Below are 17,856 nucleotides of genomic sequence, written 5' to 3' on the forward strand. Positions count from 1 at the left end.
CAGTCATGGGTAATTAAAAGGGCTTTTTATTTCCTTATTACCACATTTCCACTGCGTTCTCTCAACTTTTGCCTTCCAAGAGCAGAAATTAGTTCATTTAGAAATTTTTATTAAAACACAACGATTTCTGAAAAACACGCAGAGATTGCTATGGTCTCTCTTCCACGAACCAGTCCATCCCCAGCATGGCGTAACCTCCCACTGGTTAGGTAAGCCTCGTGGTGTCCTTTATCCACTTCAGGTACTTGGAGACCCTGGTGTAGATGCCATATTTACCTGGCTTGGCACATTCCTCGCCCCAGCTGGTGATCCCCGTGAGGAACCAGGTGCCCTCAATCTCAGTGGTGTAGGGACCTCCGCTGTCCCCCCCGCAGGTGTCACTGCCCCCGGCTGAGAAGCCTGCGCAGAACATGTTCTGCAGGATGGTGGTGGAGGTGCTCTTCAGGCAGGTCGGCCGGTCCACGAAGGGCACCTTGAGGATCTGGAGGGTGGTGGCCGGCCGGCCGCGGAAGAGCGTGCTGCCCCAGCCGCTCACCGTCCCCATCCCGAGCTTCAGCAGGGCATTGGTGAAGTCCCGGTTCCCGATGCAGATGGGGGTGACGTAGCTGTTGAAGCTGAGTGGCTGGTCCAGCTCCAGGAGGGCGATGTCATTGTGGTGCTTGTTGATCGTAGCATCGTATGTGGGGTGGGGAAGGATTTTCACCACCTTGCGCCATTGCTCCGTGTTGTCTTCCTCGTTGGTGTTGTATTCACCTGCGGAGACAAATGTGGCTTGGGCTCCATGGCTGGGCCAGTGACCATGCCCTGAAGATGCCACCCCAATGTGACACCACCCTGATGTGGTATCACCCCAGCCGTGTGGTTGCAAAGGGATGATCACTGCACACCCCAGCCCTTGGGAAGCTCCAGGCCTGGTGCCACCAAGGCTGCTTGCTCCTTGTCGAAGGGCGTTGGAGGTTCCCCCGTGGCAGCATGTCCTCGGTCCCCACAGCCAGCAGGACCTGGACCCCCCGATGTGACACCAAGCATGTGCCGGCTGACCAAGTGCCAAAGGTCCAGATGGTTTTGCCAAGGTTAGTCGCATTGTGGCTGTTCTCAGGATTTAGCACCCTCAAAGAGATGTAAGAGGATGTTGCCTAAGCATCAAAGTGGGGAAAGCCCCTAGAAATAAAAATCATTGTTCAAAATAAACTAGTGAAAAGAAACCTGACCTTGCCTTTTCCAAAACCCCACAGCCACAGAGGGCTATGGACTACCCACCCCCTGCCCCCGATGCTCACAGGTGCCCCAGGTCCCTGCTGCCCTGACGAGGCTCAGCTGGTTGCAATTACAGGGTGATGCTGGCGGCTCCAGGCTCCTGTGATTGAGTTGCCAGCAGCCTGTTTCCTCCCCTCCCAGCTTGTGTAACAGGTAGAGGGAAGGGAAAATGTTCTGTGGTCTCAGGCCGGCAAGTGGGCAGCGTTTGGGTCTGTCTGCAGCCGAATCCCCTCTCCTGCCTGTGCTGCAGGCTCTCGAGCAGGATGACTTTTCTTCGCAGCCCAAGAGTCTCAGGGGGCGTTTAACCCCTGCTGCCGTACTGCTCCGTGCTTTGCTGTGATCTCCAGAACACACCGTCTCCTCTAAACAATATCTGCAGCGCTCCTGGCCCTGGCAGCGTCCTGTGTCTGCTGTGTCTGCCTGCGCGGAGCGGCGCGGAGCCCGGCGAGAGAGGTGAGGCAGCTTTCTGCGGTCGCATTAATGCCGGTGCCTGACGAAGGCGGCTTTGGTGGCTGGTGCTGCCGCCGTGCTCTGCAAGGGGCTGGTTGGTTTTGTTTGTTTGTTTGTTTGCAGCAGAGTGTGAATGTCAGCCTCCTCGCAGGCTGTGTTTCTACAGTGTCGAGGCAAGACAGATGTGGGGGAGACTTTTAGGAGGTTTTTCTTATTCTACAGCTGCTTGCTATTGCTGGGGACCTGGATATATGCTTTAGGGAGAAAAGCGGAGAGGTAAAGGATAGGGGAGGGGAGTGCTGCTTCCACCCCCTGCTGTTGATTTTTGGGCCTCCCAGGATGCTATAGACACTTAGCATCCTTAGCTACAGTGTCAAGGCAAGACAGATGTGGGGGAGAATTTTAGGAGGTTTTTCTTCTGCTACAGCTGCTTACTGTTGCTGGGGACCTGGAAATATGCTGCAGGGAGGAAAGTGGAGAGGCAAAAGATAGGGGAGGGGAGTGCTTTGTCACCCCCCTGCTATTGATTTTTGGGCCTCCCAGGATGCTATAGACAAAGCTGAACACTTAGCATGAATGGACGTGAAGGAATGGGATGTTGCCCGTGCAGTGTATGCGGTGCAGGTGTGAATCCAGTAGTCCCTGAAAGCCCTACAAAATCCTGTTTTGCTTTCTTGACTTGCTGCCGGGCCACAGTCCTGCCCTGGAAGCCCCGCGGTGCCGCAGAGCGGTGTGAAGGTAGTGTGAGGGGAGGGATAACATCTCCTAAACAGAGCAGGGACGTGACGTGCAGGGGAGAGGCGGTTTGCATGCAGATGCAGCAGATGCCAAACCTCTGTTCAGGTGGAAATGTGTTTTTCTGGGGGGAGACTGTTTTTGCCCAGGGTATCTTGTGCTTTCTCACACTAGTGGGTGCAAGGCTGGGCTTTGTGGCAAAACTGCCTGAAAAGTAGATGGCAAAAAAAAATGCTGTGTGCAAGCCGTGAGCCTCATCGGGGGGTGTCCAGCCCCACGGCACTCGGTCTTCAGGGTCCAGCCTGGAGCTTGGCCGCGTTAACGTGGAAGATGAAGGTGCAGCTGGAGCCGTCTTGATGTGAGCTTATTTCTTCTGTAGGTAGAAACTCAGTGCTTCAAGGCTCGGGTAGAGTGTCATTTTTGTCACACTTCATAGTGTTTAAACTGAAAGTATGACTCTTGCAAGACTCCTCTCAGTGCTGGTTGTAGCAATTATTAATCGCATCAGTGTTTCCCTCTTGTACCCATCAGCATAACCTTTCTACACTAGGTATTCATACAGGGGAGAAAGAAATAATTTGGGGAAGCTGATTCTGCCACAGCTGTGACATGTGGCACCGTGATGCTTGCCAAGGCCCCGTGCTGAGTTATCATCAGGCTGCAACCGCTGGGTACCAAGAGTCGGGGGGGAAACACCATTTTTCAAGCAGATACACCTTTGTTTTGTAAAGTAGAGCCTCACTTGCTGTGCAGTCTGGCCACGCTGCCCCTGCCTAACTTCCCAGAGCCCCTGCTGTAAAAGCATGCTTCCCCACGTGCCATCCCCGTTTCTCTACTTCAATGCATTAATTCTATTTGCTTCTAAAGAGGTTAGAAGCAAAAGTAGTCATCTTCTCCTTGCAAGGAGCTAGTCAGGTTACTGGCACCCCTCTTGGACCAGCCACACAAATCCGTGCTCTGAGAGTTGTGTGAAAACTTCTTGTGACCCCCAAGAAGAGCAGAAATTCCTAGTCAGGTCCTATGTGGCCAGCAGAGATAAAAATCCATCACACCAGCTTGTGAAGCTGGAGAGGGACTGTTTACAAGGGCATGTAGTGATAGGATGAGGGGTAATGGCTTCAAACTGGAAGAGGGGAGATTTAGATGAGATCTGAGGAAGAAATTCTTTGCTGTGAGGGTGGTGAGCCCCTGGCCCAGGTTGCCCAGAGAAGCTGTGGCTGCCCCATCCCTGGAGGTGTCCAAGGCCAGGCTGGACGGGGCTTGGAGCAACCTGGTGTGGTGGGAGGTGTCCCTGCCCAGGGCAGGGGGTGGCACTGGGTGGTCCCTTCCAACCTAAACCATTCTATGATTTGTTGAAGCAGCATCTCAGCTGAAGTCCACCGGGCTGTCAAGCAGCCTGGGGCTCTCAGGTGAGCTTGCCTGTGGTCAGGTTGAGTTGTGTTTGCAAGATGGTCCAGCAGCTCTGCGGCTTTGAGACCAAGGCCAGACCCAGCTCACCGCTCCCACCAGAGGTGGTGGCACCTGCAGAGACCAGGCTGCTGAAATGCTGCAATCTGCAACTGGGGCCTTGGTGCCCCAAAGCAATTTGTCCCACGTTGCCGCCCATAATGATGGTGTGGGTCCCGGGGCTCTGTGCAATGCCTGGTGCCTGGCCAGTGCTAGCCCTGCCCCACGTCCCTTGCCTGTGCTGGCCCGATGCCACCCGAAGTGCTCACCTGCCACTGCCGTGACGTTGTCACCTGGCTGCAGGCAGTGTGCCGCCGTCACCAACCACTTCTCGTTGATGATGGACGCGCCACAGAAGCCCACGCCGTGGCTGTTCACCAGGTGGATCTGCGGGAGCAGAAGGCAGGGACATCCCCGGGTTTGTGTAAATCGGTGGAGAAGAGGAGTGGGACGCAGGGGTTTTGTTTGGCTGTAGGGCAGGCTGTGTTCAGGTTGTACAGACGCAAAGACGCTGCTCCTCGGGGAGTCCCTGCCCCTCGGTCCCCTGCTCTGTGCAGGGGGTGGCCAGCACCGCCCCACACACGTGTTAGTGCCCCATTGCGCTTCTCCTCCCTCTGCGGCCGGGCTGGGAGAGCCGACAGCCCCGAACACAAACCTCAGCATAAAACTGAGGGCAGCCGAAATACAAGTGCGTCCACACGTACCTCTTAAAAGTCTTTTGCCAGTGACTCGATCTTAACTGGTTAACTAGGGACAAAAATCTTAACCACCCATTCCATTTGGGCATCGAACTGCCTCAGTACGGGGCACAAGCCAGGACATCCCTTATGCTAAAACTTCTAATTAAATTGATGAGCTTTAAAAGAAGGATTTCTTTATAATTCATGTGAGGTGGCTCATCACTGTCCATCTGCCTCGAGTTTTCCACGTCTTTACTCATTTGATGCCTCGTTAGGCAGAGCCGGCTGCACTTCAAGGAGCTCCATATCCATAAGGAAGAGGATGGAGCTTGCCCATGGCAACGAGCTGCTGGCCACGGGAGGGCAGCGCAGGCTGCTGGTGGCCCAGAGTGCTCGTGGAGCAGCCAGAGAGGAAACAGGGACATGGTTTATAAAGCTCTTGGCTGGGATCTGAGCCCCACAACCACCCCCAAGCACCAGGGGGAATGTCGCATCCCTCCTGGCTGCTGCTGCAGCCCAGCAGGCCGAGTATCTTCACTTGCCAGCTGGCAAAAGAGCAACTGAGACTTTTTTTTCAGTGGGTGCCTGGTGAGGTAAAGGTCTCCACGAACAGAGGCAACTAGCCAGGCTTGGTGGGCTTGTAGCATGTGATTTTGCATGCTTTATGGGTACTGACTTCTCGTGTTTAACTTTCTGGTTCTCCTCTTGACTTACTGAGTGGTGCCAGCATCACCTGTGGTTTGTCCCACAAAGGGCTGTTGCACAGAAAGCTCTCTGTGGCTAGGGCAGCGGTACGGCCTCTGCCTTTTCGACACAAAATATGACATCCCAACCAACCTCCGGCTGCTGCTTCTGGTGGCCGTGTATGTCCCCAACACTTTACTGGCTTTTTTAGCTCTGAAATGGAGGGCAGGTTCTTGCTCCTGACCTTCCTACAGGCACCCTGCTCACTGCTTTGCTCCCTCAGCAGACATAGCGGGATGGGCTCATCTGCGTGAACGGGCATTTACGTCCCTGTGCGGGCACCTTTTCATGGACGTGGCCAGTGTGGGTCTGTGCTAGAGCTTGCAACAGAAAGAGATTTGCCATTGCTAAAACCTCATCTGAAATTATTATTTTGCATTCTCAGCCACTGAGGTTTCTGCATTTGCTGAAGCCAGAGTAGAATTTAGGGGCAGTAGATGACTTTAAAAAAGATCCAAGCCAGGAGCTACCTTTCATTTTGCCAACAATTTAGAAGTATTTGCAGAGGGGTGGGTTGGAGGGGGTTTCTTTGCAGCCCCCTCCCTTGCCTGAGATGTCACTTTTGGTGAAATAGAGATGACTTGGGTGTCACAAGTTGGATTTGGTAGATGTCACACAAGGACAGATCCTGTGTTGGCATAAATTATCATGGATCTATTGAAACTGATGGAGCCCCAAAATGAGCTGCATTGTTCCTTGCAAAGCTGTGCCTTGCAAAGCTACCCTCCCTCGGCATTTGGCTTAATCTTGGTAAATTCATGGACTACCGGGGAATCTCTTGCTATAGCTCAAATGCGGCTCCTTTGTGCCCCGCCAGGTAAAGCTGCTGTAACTCCGACTTGCAGACTTTTGCCAGGGCAAGTTTTGTTCTTGGGGCATAAAACCGTGTATAGAAAGAAGTTGTGCCCCTGTTAGACTTGAGATCTATCGCTAAACTAACCTCAGAGACGGGCTTTGGGTGTGTAGAAGGAAGATGATGCTGCATTCAGAAGGAAATGAATAGGAGAGCTGCAGAAATAGCCAGTACCTGCCAAGGCACCTCTCCTCTCATGCTGTCTGATCCGCCCACAACCCGGGTGCCCGTCTTAATTATCGGTGTGATTTTTGTGGTGGCAGCGGTGGCGGTGGTGCTGGTTTCTGTGATGTTGTCAAGCTCCTCGTCATGATCATCATCGTGGTCAATGGCGGTGATGTTCCAGTGCTCAAAGGTGTTTATGGAGCGGGTGAGCTTGCTCTTTGCTTCAGGAGCCGTGATCCTCCCACAAGGATATGGCACTGGGAGAGAAAGAGTCACGGTTACAACTGGCTGGGCATCACGCTGAGGGTTACAGTGATCTGAGGAGGCAGGTCCTGCCTCATCTCACACTCTGTTTTGGGACCAATGTGGGAGACGTGGAGTCCCGGTGCAGGTGATATGTAAGAGCAGTAAAAGCATAAATTGTTTCTGGGCTTTAGAAATGACACCTGGATCACAGACTGGCAGGGGTTGGAAGGGACCTCTGGAGATGATCCAGTCCAACCCCCTGCCAGAGCAGGGTCACCCACAGCAGGTGGCACAGGAACGCCTCCAGGTGGGTTTGGAATGTCTCCAGAGATGGAGACTCCACCACCTCTCTGGGCAGCCTGTGCCAGGGCTCTGCCACCCTCACAGGAAAGAAGTTCCTCCTCATGTTTAGGTGGAGCTTCCCATGGTCAAGTTTGTGCCCGTTGCCCCTTGTCCTGTCACCAGGCACCACTGAAAAGAGCCTGGCCCCATCCTCCTGACACCCACCCTTTCAGTATTTATAAGTGTTGATAAGATCCCCCCTCAGCCGTCTTTTTTCCAGACTGAGCAGACCAAAATCCTGCAGCCTTTCTCCATGAGAGAGGTGTTCCAGTCCCCTCAGCATCTTGGTAGCCCTTTGCTGTCCCCTCTCCAGCAGTTCTCTGTCCTTCTGGAACCGGGGAGCCCAGCACTGGACACAGCACTCCAGGTGCTGTCTCCCCAGGGCAGAGCAGAGGGGGAGGATGACCTCCCTCCACCTGCTGGCCACACTCTTCTTGATGCCCCCCCCGGATGCCATTGGCCTTCTTGGCCACAAGGGCACATTGCTGGCTCATGGTCATCCTGTTGTCCCCCAGGACTCCCAGGTCTCTTTCCACCGAGCTGCTCTCCAGCAGGTCACCCCCAACCTGTCCTGGTGCAGGGGGTTATTCCTCCCCAGGTGCAGCACCCTACACTTGCCCTTGTTGAATTTCATAAGGTTTCTCTCTGCCCAAATCTCCAGCCTGTCCAGGTCTCTCTGGATGGGGGCGCAGCCTTCTGGTGTGTCAGCCACCCCTCCCAGCTTTGTGTCATCGGCAAACGTGCTGAGGGTGCACTCTGTCCCTTCATCCAGGTCATTGATGAACATATTGAGCAGGGCTGGGCCCAGTACTGAACAGCTTTGAAAAAGAGGAAGGGTTGTGAGGGAGCGTGTTCCCAACGGGAGGGTGCAGCTGTGCCTGTATTTTGTGGGATGCTGAGGGACATACCCGGGAGGCAGCCGGGCGCTTGGCTGACATTCCTACAGCAAGTAGCTCCAGTACAATAAAAGTCCAGCTGGGAGAGGGCAGGAAATAGTATCTGCCAATTGTACAGCTAATCCTGCTTGGCACCAAGGTGAGGAAAACATTAATAAACTCTGTTTCGAGTTGTAGATTTTCTCTGTTAATGAAGATCTCAACTGTAGGCTCGCTTCAGACGAGCTCTTCCCATTTCTCTCCTACGCAGTGTGTGCCAAATTCCTGCTGATAGTGGCAGTCAAAATAGTAAATAGCATCAGGCATTGTCTTTCATCTGAAAAGCTTTCGACAGCACTGTGCAAACAGACATTAGTGTGAAATCAGATGTAAGTGTGGCCTACGGAGACTTCATTGTTTTTTTTTTAAACTGTCCGCTTTAGGAATAGGGCTCAAATAAGTGCTGAGTGATGGAAAGTGCCACCCGTGAGGTTAGGCTAGGAAATGAAGGTTTCAGAGCCAACAAAAGCTAAGCTTTTGCAGGAAGGGCAATTACCCAACCTGAAAGATGATCTTATCGCTAACAGTCAAACTTTCTGGTCCGGTGAAAGTGATACAGTGTGTTGGGCAACACAGGCCTGAGCTCTTAATGTTCTCCATTAACGGAAGGACTCCCAGCATAAGATACTTCCTACGCTGATTGCTGAAAGTCAGCGCTTTTAGGAGCTGAAAGTGTTCCTGGCTGCAGCTATCAGACCTTCAGAAACCAACTCACCCGTGCAGGTGCCTGCACGCTAGCTTAGGTGTGCAAATCTGGTACTCTCGGGTGTCAGAAATACGACAGCATCAAATGTTAAATTGACTTTAGGTGACAAAATATTTCTCTACTCGGTCTCCTCTTTCCTCTACCAGACGTGCTTCTGAGAGAGATGTTCATGCCCAATTAACTTGCTGTGTTGCGGTGGGTTGGGATTGCTCGTGTCGGTGTGGTTCGAGATAGCCTAACAGCCTAGGAGCAGGGTAAACTTGGGGAATATAACAACAACCACCTATGCTTTAGCCCTTTCTGAAGTTGCAACCTCAAGCGATGCATTTCCCCTCCACCCCGCTCAATACCACAGAGTCTAGTTTCTGTCAAGGGTCTTTGCGTGCAGGCACACACTGCTGGGAGGACAGCACCACCACAAAGCTTTGCTTGTTTCCACCCAACTCAGGTAATGATAAGACACTGTGTGATGGCAAGCCATGAAAAGGACCATCAGGAGGATTTGCAGTAAGAAAGATTGTCTTTTGTTCTGAAAAAGCCCGGAGCACCCTTAATTTAGCATCAGTAACTAAATAGTAGCTCCTCTTGGAAGAACAGGGGAGCGAGCTCTGGCTGGCTGGACACCAGTGCGTATGCTGGTGTAGCTGAACGTCACACTTCTGCCTCCAGAAAACTACTGATCCATATCTAGAAATATAAGATGGCTGCAAGTGGGAGAGGTACCTGTGTGAGCGGCCATCTGAAACGAGCATTTACCTTGTGAAAAATTTCCAGACAACTACCCTCCTTCTCCACGCACCTAGGCTAAAAAAAGGAGGTTTAAATTGTGTCCTTCAAACCTGACCCCATTGGGAAAGTGAGGGGTCAGGATCTTTTGCTAAGCAGGAAGACAAGGCTGGTCTCTATCAGGATATTGCATTTCTATGAGATTCGTGTACCTAAATTCAGGACAAGACCTTGGAAACTGTCACCCAAATCTCTTAAAAACACTTTAAAAGCTAACCTGTAGGTTCACAGGACTTTCCGTCTTCATGAAGCCTGTAGCCAGCAGCGCAGGAACACACAACTTTCTGCGGTGGGTCATGCCTGCAAAAGTGCTTGCAGCCTCCATTTTTGATTGCGCAAGTGAAGTCTGAAAGAAATGAAAATGAAACTGTGAAAGCCCTTTTGAAATACAACAGGTTAGAGATGTGTGGGGACTTGGACCTTCAGACTCAGCCTATAACCCAGTCTGGTTGTTCCAGACTATGGAAAACGGGTGCTTGTTTGCAAGGAGAGTGTCCTCCTTCCAAATCACATCCCTGCTCGCAATGAAGGAGCAGCGGGCACCTGTTTGAGAAGGCAGGTTGAAGAATGGCCCTATGAGAGGTCCTGGCACAGCCTCCTCCTGCCTCCAACAGCTGCGTGCTGTCTGAAATCTGGCAGCCTGACCGTAAAGGACTCCTGCAAATATTTGGTTACAAGCCATGTGATTTCCCCACTGTCGTGCTGCTTTCCTCCCCCTTCGTGCTTAGGGCAATCCAGCCCTGCTGCGGATGCTGGTGGAGCAAACCCTGAGCCCAAGTAGGGCTTCGTCCTGGGATCATTGCTGGGCTCCGAATTTAAAGCCATATGTTTTTTCTGACATATCAATAGATCATCGCAGCCTGACGTGGAAGACCCATTTCAGCAGGATGTTTGATGAAACGTGTCCTAACCTGAGGCACGGAAATTCCCGTGACTTTTGTGTGTCTTCTCGCGCTCCTCTGTGGTGGGAACACCGTCTCTTGGAGGTGGGAAACCACTAATCCACGGACACCCTTTTAATTCTCAGTGAGTTTTCAAATAACTTCACAGCAGATTAACTCCACTCCTACTTTCTCAAGGACACCCCCCTTCCTGTAGCCATTTTAATGCCATCATTTACTATTTTTACAGAGCTCCTTTTCACGCCTCACTTCTAGCTCTATTTTTGTTCCTGCCTCACTTCCACGAAAAATCTGCAATGAGACTATTTAAATTTGATGCAGCTTTGAAATGCTCTTTTTAACGTACACTCCTCTCTTGCCAGAGCAGAAGCTCAACTAGAAAGAGAATCTTTTATTAGTGCAGCGAGTCTAGCACATTATGCGAGTCGCACAGCCCCTGATTATATTATAAATATAAGAGCTGAATATCCCTCTTGCTTAAATTATCAGCTGTTTGGTTTTCACAAGCTCCTCAACCCATCAGGAAAATATTTGCCTTTCGTTTGCCTTCAGAATCAAGGTTGCTGGTGATAATTATAATTATGAATTTAGCGGAGTGCCATCGAGAGGAGGTTGTGATAATCCTGCCCTGCTCAGCCCCTGCCGCCCAGCCTGGCGTGGGAAGCGGGGAGGAGGAGTGAGAGCATGGGGGGGGCCCATCGGGGTCGGTGGAAAACTCTTGCTTTCACCGGGTAGAGCACGTCGCCCCTGATTGACGGGCAGCCCTGGAAAGGCTCGTGCTGGGGAGATAAAGGAAGGTCTCTGTGTCAACATTTGCGCTGGCAGCCGCAACATGAACAAGAGACCTTGAGCCTGAGTCTCTGCTGAACCCTGCGTAAGAGCAGGCACCTCGGTGCCCAGCAGAGGTGGAGCTGGGGCTCCACCAAGGGCAGGAGAGGACAGGGACATCCGCTCCTCCATCCCCAAGCACGTCCCCCGGTAATCCCATTGCCAACAGGCTGAATTTGCACATTTGTGCAAATTACAGCAAGGCGAAACATGTCTGAAGCAGCCCCCTAGCAGGACGAAGCTCTACGCCCACTTTGATCCGATGGGAGTTCAAGTAGGCCAGAACAACCACAGGACGAGCCCCCAGTACGTACCTATTTCACAGTTTCTGCCTTCGTACCCAGGTGGGCACCAGCACACATAGGAACTTACTGCGTCTTTGCAAATGGCTCCATTTTTGCATGGATTGGGGTCGCACTGATCTCCATCTTGGAGAGAAGACAGGAAAATTAACAAACCTAAGTGCCCACCACAGCTGGTGCCGACCAAGTGCTGGAGCCTTGCTCTGTGCAAGCCTCCTGTTAAAGACGAGCAGGAGACCGCACGCCTCCCATCTTTGTAGTGGAAAATAAGTCACATCCTGGCACCCAAGTGCACAGCAGACAATGTCAGCGCTGGGTAACACCAGCAGCAGGGCTTTACCCAGGGTCCTAATGATGCACCCCATCCCGCGTGGGTTAATTCCGCTCCTTTCAACAGAACACCTCTTCAGTCCTCTTCATGCCCCATGTCAACAGAACCTCATGCCTTGGCTAAGTTAGGCAAGGTTAGAAGGTTTGCTTCCTCAAGAGTGGTTAGAATTTCCTAATCTGAATTTGTTTAACACTACCGTCTTTGTTCTCTGAAGGTTTGGGCCTGTCCACTTGGGTTTGGAGACCTCTTTGTGTGTTAGGATTGAGAGCCTCGGTCAATTGCTCTAAGTCTTGTACTACTGTTAACCGATTTGTATTTTTCTTCGTATGTCGGGGCTTTTATTTTCACAGTTGCCTACAGCTGAGAAGCTGAGGCTTTAATAAAAACACCCAGTATTGCAAAATTGGTGATGTAACACTTTGGAAGAGAAAGTCAGTGACGTTAAACGACAAGGAAGCGCGCTTTGCAATGGTTGTGCCTTTAAAGGCAAGGAGGAAGGGGAATGTCTTGATGCGTTTGTGTCCTACCAGAAAGCGTGGCTGTTAATGGTGCTTTCGGGAAGGGGCTGGAATGCAAAAGGCGGACTGCAAGCAGGACAAAATGGTTCTGTCTCGTTTAAGGCATGGCGTCAGGGTTTGCGTGGAAGGTGTGGATCGCGGCTGTTGCTGCTGCCTGGCGAGGGCAATCGGGGCTTGGTACCACTCGGGTGCAGTGCGAAGGGTGAGCTCCTGTGGGCTGCACGTGTTGGGAACAGCAGCTTGTAAACTGAGCGGTAAACCAGGCACTTCGGATCACAGGGGAATATATGGCATTCATTAGTTTTGAAGAGCTAATTGGTTACGGTGGCAGGGAAGCAAATGCAGCGTTGGGTTTCAGCAGTTGGTTTTTCAGAGGACAGTCCTTCCATGCAAATGTAACTTCTTTATTTTATAGTCTGGACAGAATAATCTGAATTATTTAAGGCTTTTTAGTGAGATGTTCTGGGCCCTTCGCCAACCTACAAAGCGGTTCATTTATTGAAACGTCCTTAAAATTACTTTCAGATGCTTTAGTGGGCACTGAAATCTTTTTGGTAAGGGACTGAGGAGTTGTCGGGGACGGAGGCTGAAGGGGGGGGGAAAAATACATGGTGGAAAGAAACTGGTGGAGCAGCAAGGGTTTGGGACCACTGGTGTGAATTGCAAACAGCTGTTTGCTGTGATCACGTTGAGGCTCCACTTTAATATGGCATTTCTAGGGATTCACACTGGGCTTGCACGAGGCTGTGCCTTATCTGGAGATCTCTGCTTGAGAACAGAGCATTTGCCTTGTGCTGAAGGGGTGTTAATTCTTGCTGTCGTGTTTTACTCTGTAACCACGGCTGAAACTAGAAGCCCAGAGTATGACCTGGGCTCAACAGATCCAGTGGTCTGTGTGAACTGGTTTTGTTCAGTGAGGTTTTTGAAGCTTGTTCAAAAAAACCCGAACAAAGAAAATGTTTAGTAATTATGTACTTTTTTTTTTTTCTTCAATTTTTATACAAAAGGGGCAGGCCCAGGCTGGGAGGCTGCAGGATTTAAGGTGCGTGACTCTGCCTAGCTCTGTCATAATACGGGTTCTGAATGCTGGAATATACTTTTTTTCAATAAACATCTGCTGCTTCTGCACTGAGAGATGACTATTATGTATTTGGACATGAAGAAAGCAGCTCTTACCAATGTATGTTTTCCAAAACTCCATCTGCAAGGGAAAAAAAAACAAACAAACAAACAAAAAGAGGTTTCCTTTGATTTCTAATTCCTAGGCACTGCCTGACTGAAGTAGTAAAGGGATGACTCCAAAGATAAAGCAAAAGACTTGTAGGAAAACAACCACCTCCGTAATCCCACTGGTGACCAACAAACCTTTAAAGCAGTTCCCCAGCCCGACTGATGGATCACAAATGAGAACAAAACACAATAGATGCCGCACTTGGCCCCTGCAGGTTCCCCCCTTGCTGTTCACCCAAAAGGCTCGTAGAGGCATGGGCTGGGGGGGAACGAGATGTTGCCATTTTGCAGCAGCGATACTCACCGTTTTCTCTGTGTTTTCAAACACCTCTCGGGCTTCTTCAAAGCTGCATTTTTCTTCTATGCATTCTCTCTCGAGGTTCCCAGGAATAACCTCTTCCAGTCTGTTTGAATTGGCTCGCCTTTGCCGCTGCAGAACCGAGCTCGCCTCTTTGTTCTCGATGAAGACTGCAATTCGAAAAGGAACAGGGGCTAGAGAGGAGCACGTGCCGTCGGGTGATGCAGCCGGGATGGGTTGTCGGGGCTCTGTTCTCCCAGAAATCAAGCCCTTTTCATGCATTCAACCCCCCCGCCCCATTGCCCCATGGCCAGGGATGTTTCAGGAGCATTATCATCTACTTGAGGTTTCTTTGGTGTCTAAAAAGTGCAATCCAGAGAATCAAATCTTGGAGAACCAAGAGTGAAGGTAGACAATAGACAGAAATGACTGATGGTGACAGGCTGAAGTTTGATGCTTGAAATTCCCTAAAGCAGATGGTGTGAGTATCTCCTATCATGGAGGCACAGCTCAGAATAAGCTATTTGAGAGGTGAAAATAATAGGCCTTTTCATGCTGCTGCTTGGTGAAGTCTTGTTTGGACACAGAAATTGTCCTGCTTTAACTGTCTCTGCCTTTTTTGGCCATGAAAAGCCATTTGTCTCCGCAAGCAGCTGCGGCCCTTGGAAGCCATGAGCCATTTGCTTCTCCCCCTGCTCCTCGCCCTTGCCCAGGGGTCTGGGTACCACAGTTTCGTGCTGACAGGAGGGGTGACACGAGCCCTCCTCACCCCCTGGGCCAGGTCACATCAACAAGGTGTTGTGCGTCCATCCCCCCTTCAACTTCTGACCAAGCTCCGGTACAGAAACCACCAGCAGAGTGCTGCTGGTGCTGCAGGGACCCCCAGTCTAGGTGGGACGTCCGCGGTGGCCACCAGCCTTCCCATGGTGGCTGCCTGGTGAAGGGCACAAGGACGTGCAGTGCCATCATGGTGCTACCATGAATGGCCTCCCAGCAGGGTCACATGTCCCATCAGCTGGGTCAACAGCAGCAGCCTCCCCATGGCAGCTACCTGGCAGGGTTTGCTCCTCACCCACCTCTTGGAGACCCCCACCTCTGCTGAGCACACTTCTCTAATCCCACCTCTCTAAAAAAGACATTATTCACCCAGAGGATTGTTCCTGCTTTGCCTCTCCTCTCTCTCCACCCTTTCTTAGTGCTCGCAGCCATGTCTCTTTTTGTCACTAGATGGCATGGTAGAGCAGCTCTTCTTGGAGCTGCTGGTGGCCACCCTGGACACGGACCTTTGTCTGGGGGCTCTGTGCTGGAAGGGGTTCAGGCCTCTCTGAGGGCTATGGAGAGCAGGAGCTCAGCTGGGAGGGCAGAGAGGAGAGTGAGGGGCAACTACCAGCCCCTGGTTCCTTCTTATGGCTAACTTCTGATCTTCATCCAGAGCAGATCCCAGCCTCTCTGAATCCACAGAGGATTGGTTCTGTTGAACTCTCATGAGCCCCAAACAGGTTGCTCTGATTTACACCATGCCAGTGATGGTGTAATCAGCCCCTTGACTGAAAGATCTCTCTGCAAGAGACCGAACTAATTGTTTTTGCAATGCTTTTAATCATTGTAGAGCAAGTTTGCACCTCTGCCTTCCTCATGCTAGTGTGGTTTTGGTTAAAAACGAAAAGGAGTGCATTCAGATCCTGACCTTAATCTAGTTGTTTGGCAGCAGATATCGATGGGCAAAGCACTGACCTCTGAAGAAGCCAGGCTTGTTTCAAGCACTGCTGCCCCTGAGGGGGTGGCCGGTCCCCTCCCAGCTGCAGGGTTGTGGTTTACATGTGGGATGTGAAGGTACACCCCCAAGCAAGGCTCCCTGGAGCATGGAGTCACAGCTTCGCTGGAGGAGACCTTCTCCCCATGGCATGGGCTGCAGCCTCCACCCTGTCCCCAAGCCGGGCAGAAAAGGCTAAGGTGAGAATGGTGGAGTGGCCTCCCTTGGTTTTATAGCCCTATTGGGATCTCCATGTGCTTAGTGTCTGGGGTCCCGATGTGAGCATGGCTGCACATCACCCCGTGTGAAGAGAGGCAGCTGCGTTAGACCTTCTCCTTCATCTCTTCCCGGTGGGATGTGCCAGGCACCTGCCGTAATTAACCCATTTAATGGTGAGAACTCATTTTAATGAATGCAGCTTTGCCTCCCTCAGATCCCTCTAGGCTTTCTCAGTTGCTTACTGATCCCACATGCTGCTTTACAAGGTAAACCTGATTTGAACTGAAGGTTGCAGGCCCCATGGTGTCACAGATGCGGTACTCAGCCTGGCTGGAAACCATCCTCACACCAAGAATATATTTACACATGACTTATCAACTTCTGAACCGGTATCTGAGAGAAGAGATGGGTCCCTGGGCCAAGGGGACGTGGGGGTGGATGTGTCCTGCCAGCCGAATATCGTACTTTCTAGGAGGTACACCTGGATGGGTGGTGGTACCAATAGGAGGTTCTGCTCACTTTTCATTGCTAAGCAAACATTTTGGGAAAAGGTCCTTTTTTTTAACCTGTTACTCGCCACGTTTTAATGGAAGAAGAAAGGCCAGCCTTGCACCAAACAAGTACTCACCCTGGATGTGAACCAGCCTCTGCTGGAACTGTTGCTGCTACAGATAAATCAAGCAACAGCCTGCATTACTATGTGTGATTGCCTACATCCATCAACCGCTCTATCTTGTCTACAGTTTTGGCTGCGTCTTACAGTCTTTGTTAAATTCACGCTGGGTTTGGCTTTAAACAGTTCTCGCAGTGGCAAATCCAATGACTGTTTTATGGCTGTGAGTACTTGTTTGTACTCCAGGACAAAGCGGCGGCACAGGCAGAGGTGTGGATGTTACTCCGCCAGCAACACTCTCCCCTTTTTTCCCCCTTCTCTGTGTGGGTGCGTGCATTCTAAAATGGCTGAATCAAGCTCTGAAAGCTTAAAAGCCGCAAAAAAATTAAGAAAAATCCCATTCTTAAAATTAATCCCTGTGACACATTCTGCGTAACATCAGCATAGAAACTATTATTTCATTCCCAAGAAAAGAACCAGAGCTTTAAAGAGAGGAGCTATAAAACGCAGCAACCCCTCTGAGCTCTCGTCTCTTACGAGACTGCACGACCTGTCCCACCGTCAAGTGGCAAACTGTCCCTTCGCCTGTGCCACTAACCCCCCCGTGCCCAAAAGTGAAGGACTTGCTAGGTTTTAAGTGAACCCACCTGTACTTTCAGCAGCAAGACACGCTCCCAGAAGACAGACGGAGAGTACGAGGGGGATATTTGCCATCTTCTTCCCACTGCCCAAACCTCTCACTGACAAATTGTTCAGGTCGTGGAGTTCAGTCAATAGTTCCAAAGTGCAAGTGCTTGTTTATTTATTCTGGGTAACCCTTTAATTTAAGGTCCCCAGATGTGCCATTGGCGAGGCTTGCAATGGCAGCACGGGTGTTATACAAGAGGACATGTCCATGTACAAGAAGCCTGATAGGAAATACCAGTCCTTGGGCTCATCTTCTGCCCTTTAGGATATTACTGCCATTTTTGGGGGGAGTTGAGCATGAGACAACAATAAATTAGCTCAGCTTCAGTGAACTTCTTTAAAGGACTGGATTTCCTATTCCTATCTGGGTGATGTTGTTGGTCATAGAAAAGTCCACAGTGGCATTTTCAAAGGCTTCAGCATAGTCCACATTTTGTCCAAAAGAGGCAGCACAATCCCCTTGAAGGACCACCCTACAGATGATGCTTCCTCTGGGGGACCAGGTACCCTTGGAGCAGGGCTGTGCCAGCCAGCATGGTTTCACGCAGGTTATCTAATTAAAAACCTGGATGAAGCGAGGTGAGACTACTGGTTCGCCATCCATATCTGCAGGGGCAAACCCTGGAAATACCATGGAGTTTCCTAGGTCCTGTACTTGAGGCCACAAGAGGGGACCCGCAGCTGGGTGGCTTGGGCAGTGGGCTGGTGTAGGGATGTGCTGATAAAATGCTGCATTTGGAGCAGGGAGAGTGTCCAGGGTAGGTCCACAGGCTGCTCCTCATCCACACTGGCCAAAGAGTGGATGAAAGGGAGGGAAGATGAGGGAAATA

General features: G+C 51.1%; 1 protein-coding gene across 1 annotated transcript; it reads right to left on the minus strand.

Moving 5' to 3' along the window:
* Nucleotides 1–92: 92 nt before the first annotated feature.
* On the minus strand, nucleotides 93–17,103 carry F9 (coagulation factor IX). Its single transcript, XM_063347230.1, has 8 exons — nucleotides 16,987–17,103; nucleotides 13,761–13,924; nucleotides 13,403–13,427; nucleotides 11,390–11,503; nucleotides 9,563–9,691; nucleotides 6,340–6,587; nucleotides 4,158–4,275; nucleotides 93–753 (listed from the first exon to the last, which is right to left on the minus strand). The coding sequence occupies exons 1-8, from the start codon at nucleotides 17,051–17,053 to the stop codon at nucleotides 206–208; spliced, it is 1,413 nt and encodes a 470-aa protein (XP_063203300.1). The 5' UTR covers nucleotides 17,054–17,103; the 3' UTR covers nucleotides 93–205.
* Between the last annotated feature and the right edge of the window lie 753 nt (nucleotides 17,104–17,856).

The sequence above is a fragment of the Chroicocephalus ridibundus genome, chromosome 9 (assembly GCF_963924245.1).
Source record: "Chroicocephalus ridibundus chromosome 9, bChrRid1.1, whole genome shotgun sequence".
In the NCBI taxonomy this organism is placed as follows: domain Eukaryota; kingdom Metazoa; phylum Chordata; class Aves; order Charadriiformes; family Laridae; genus Chroicocephalus; species Chroicocephalus ridibundus.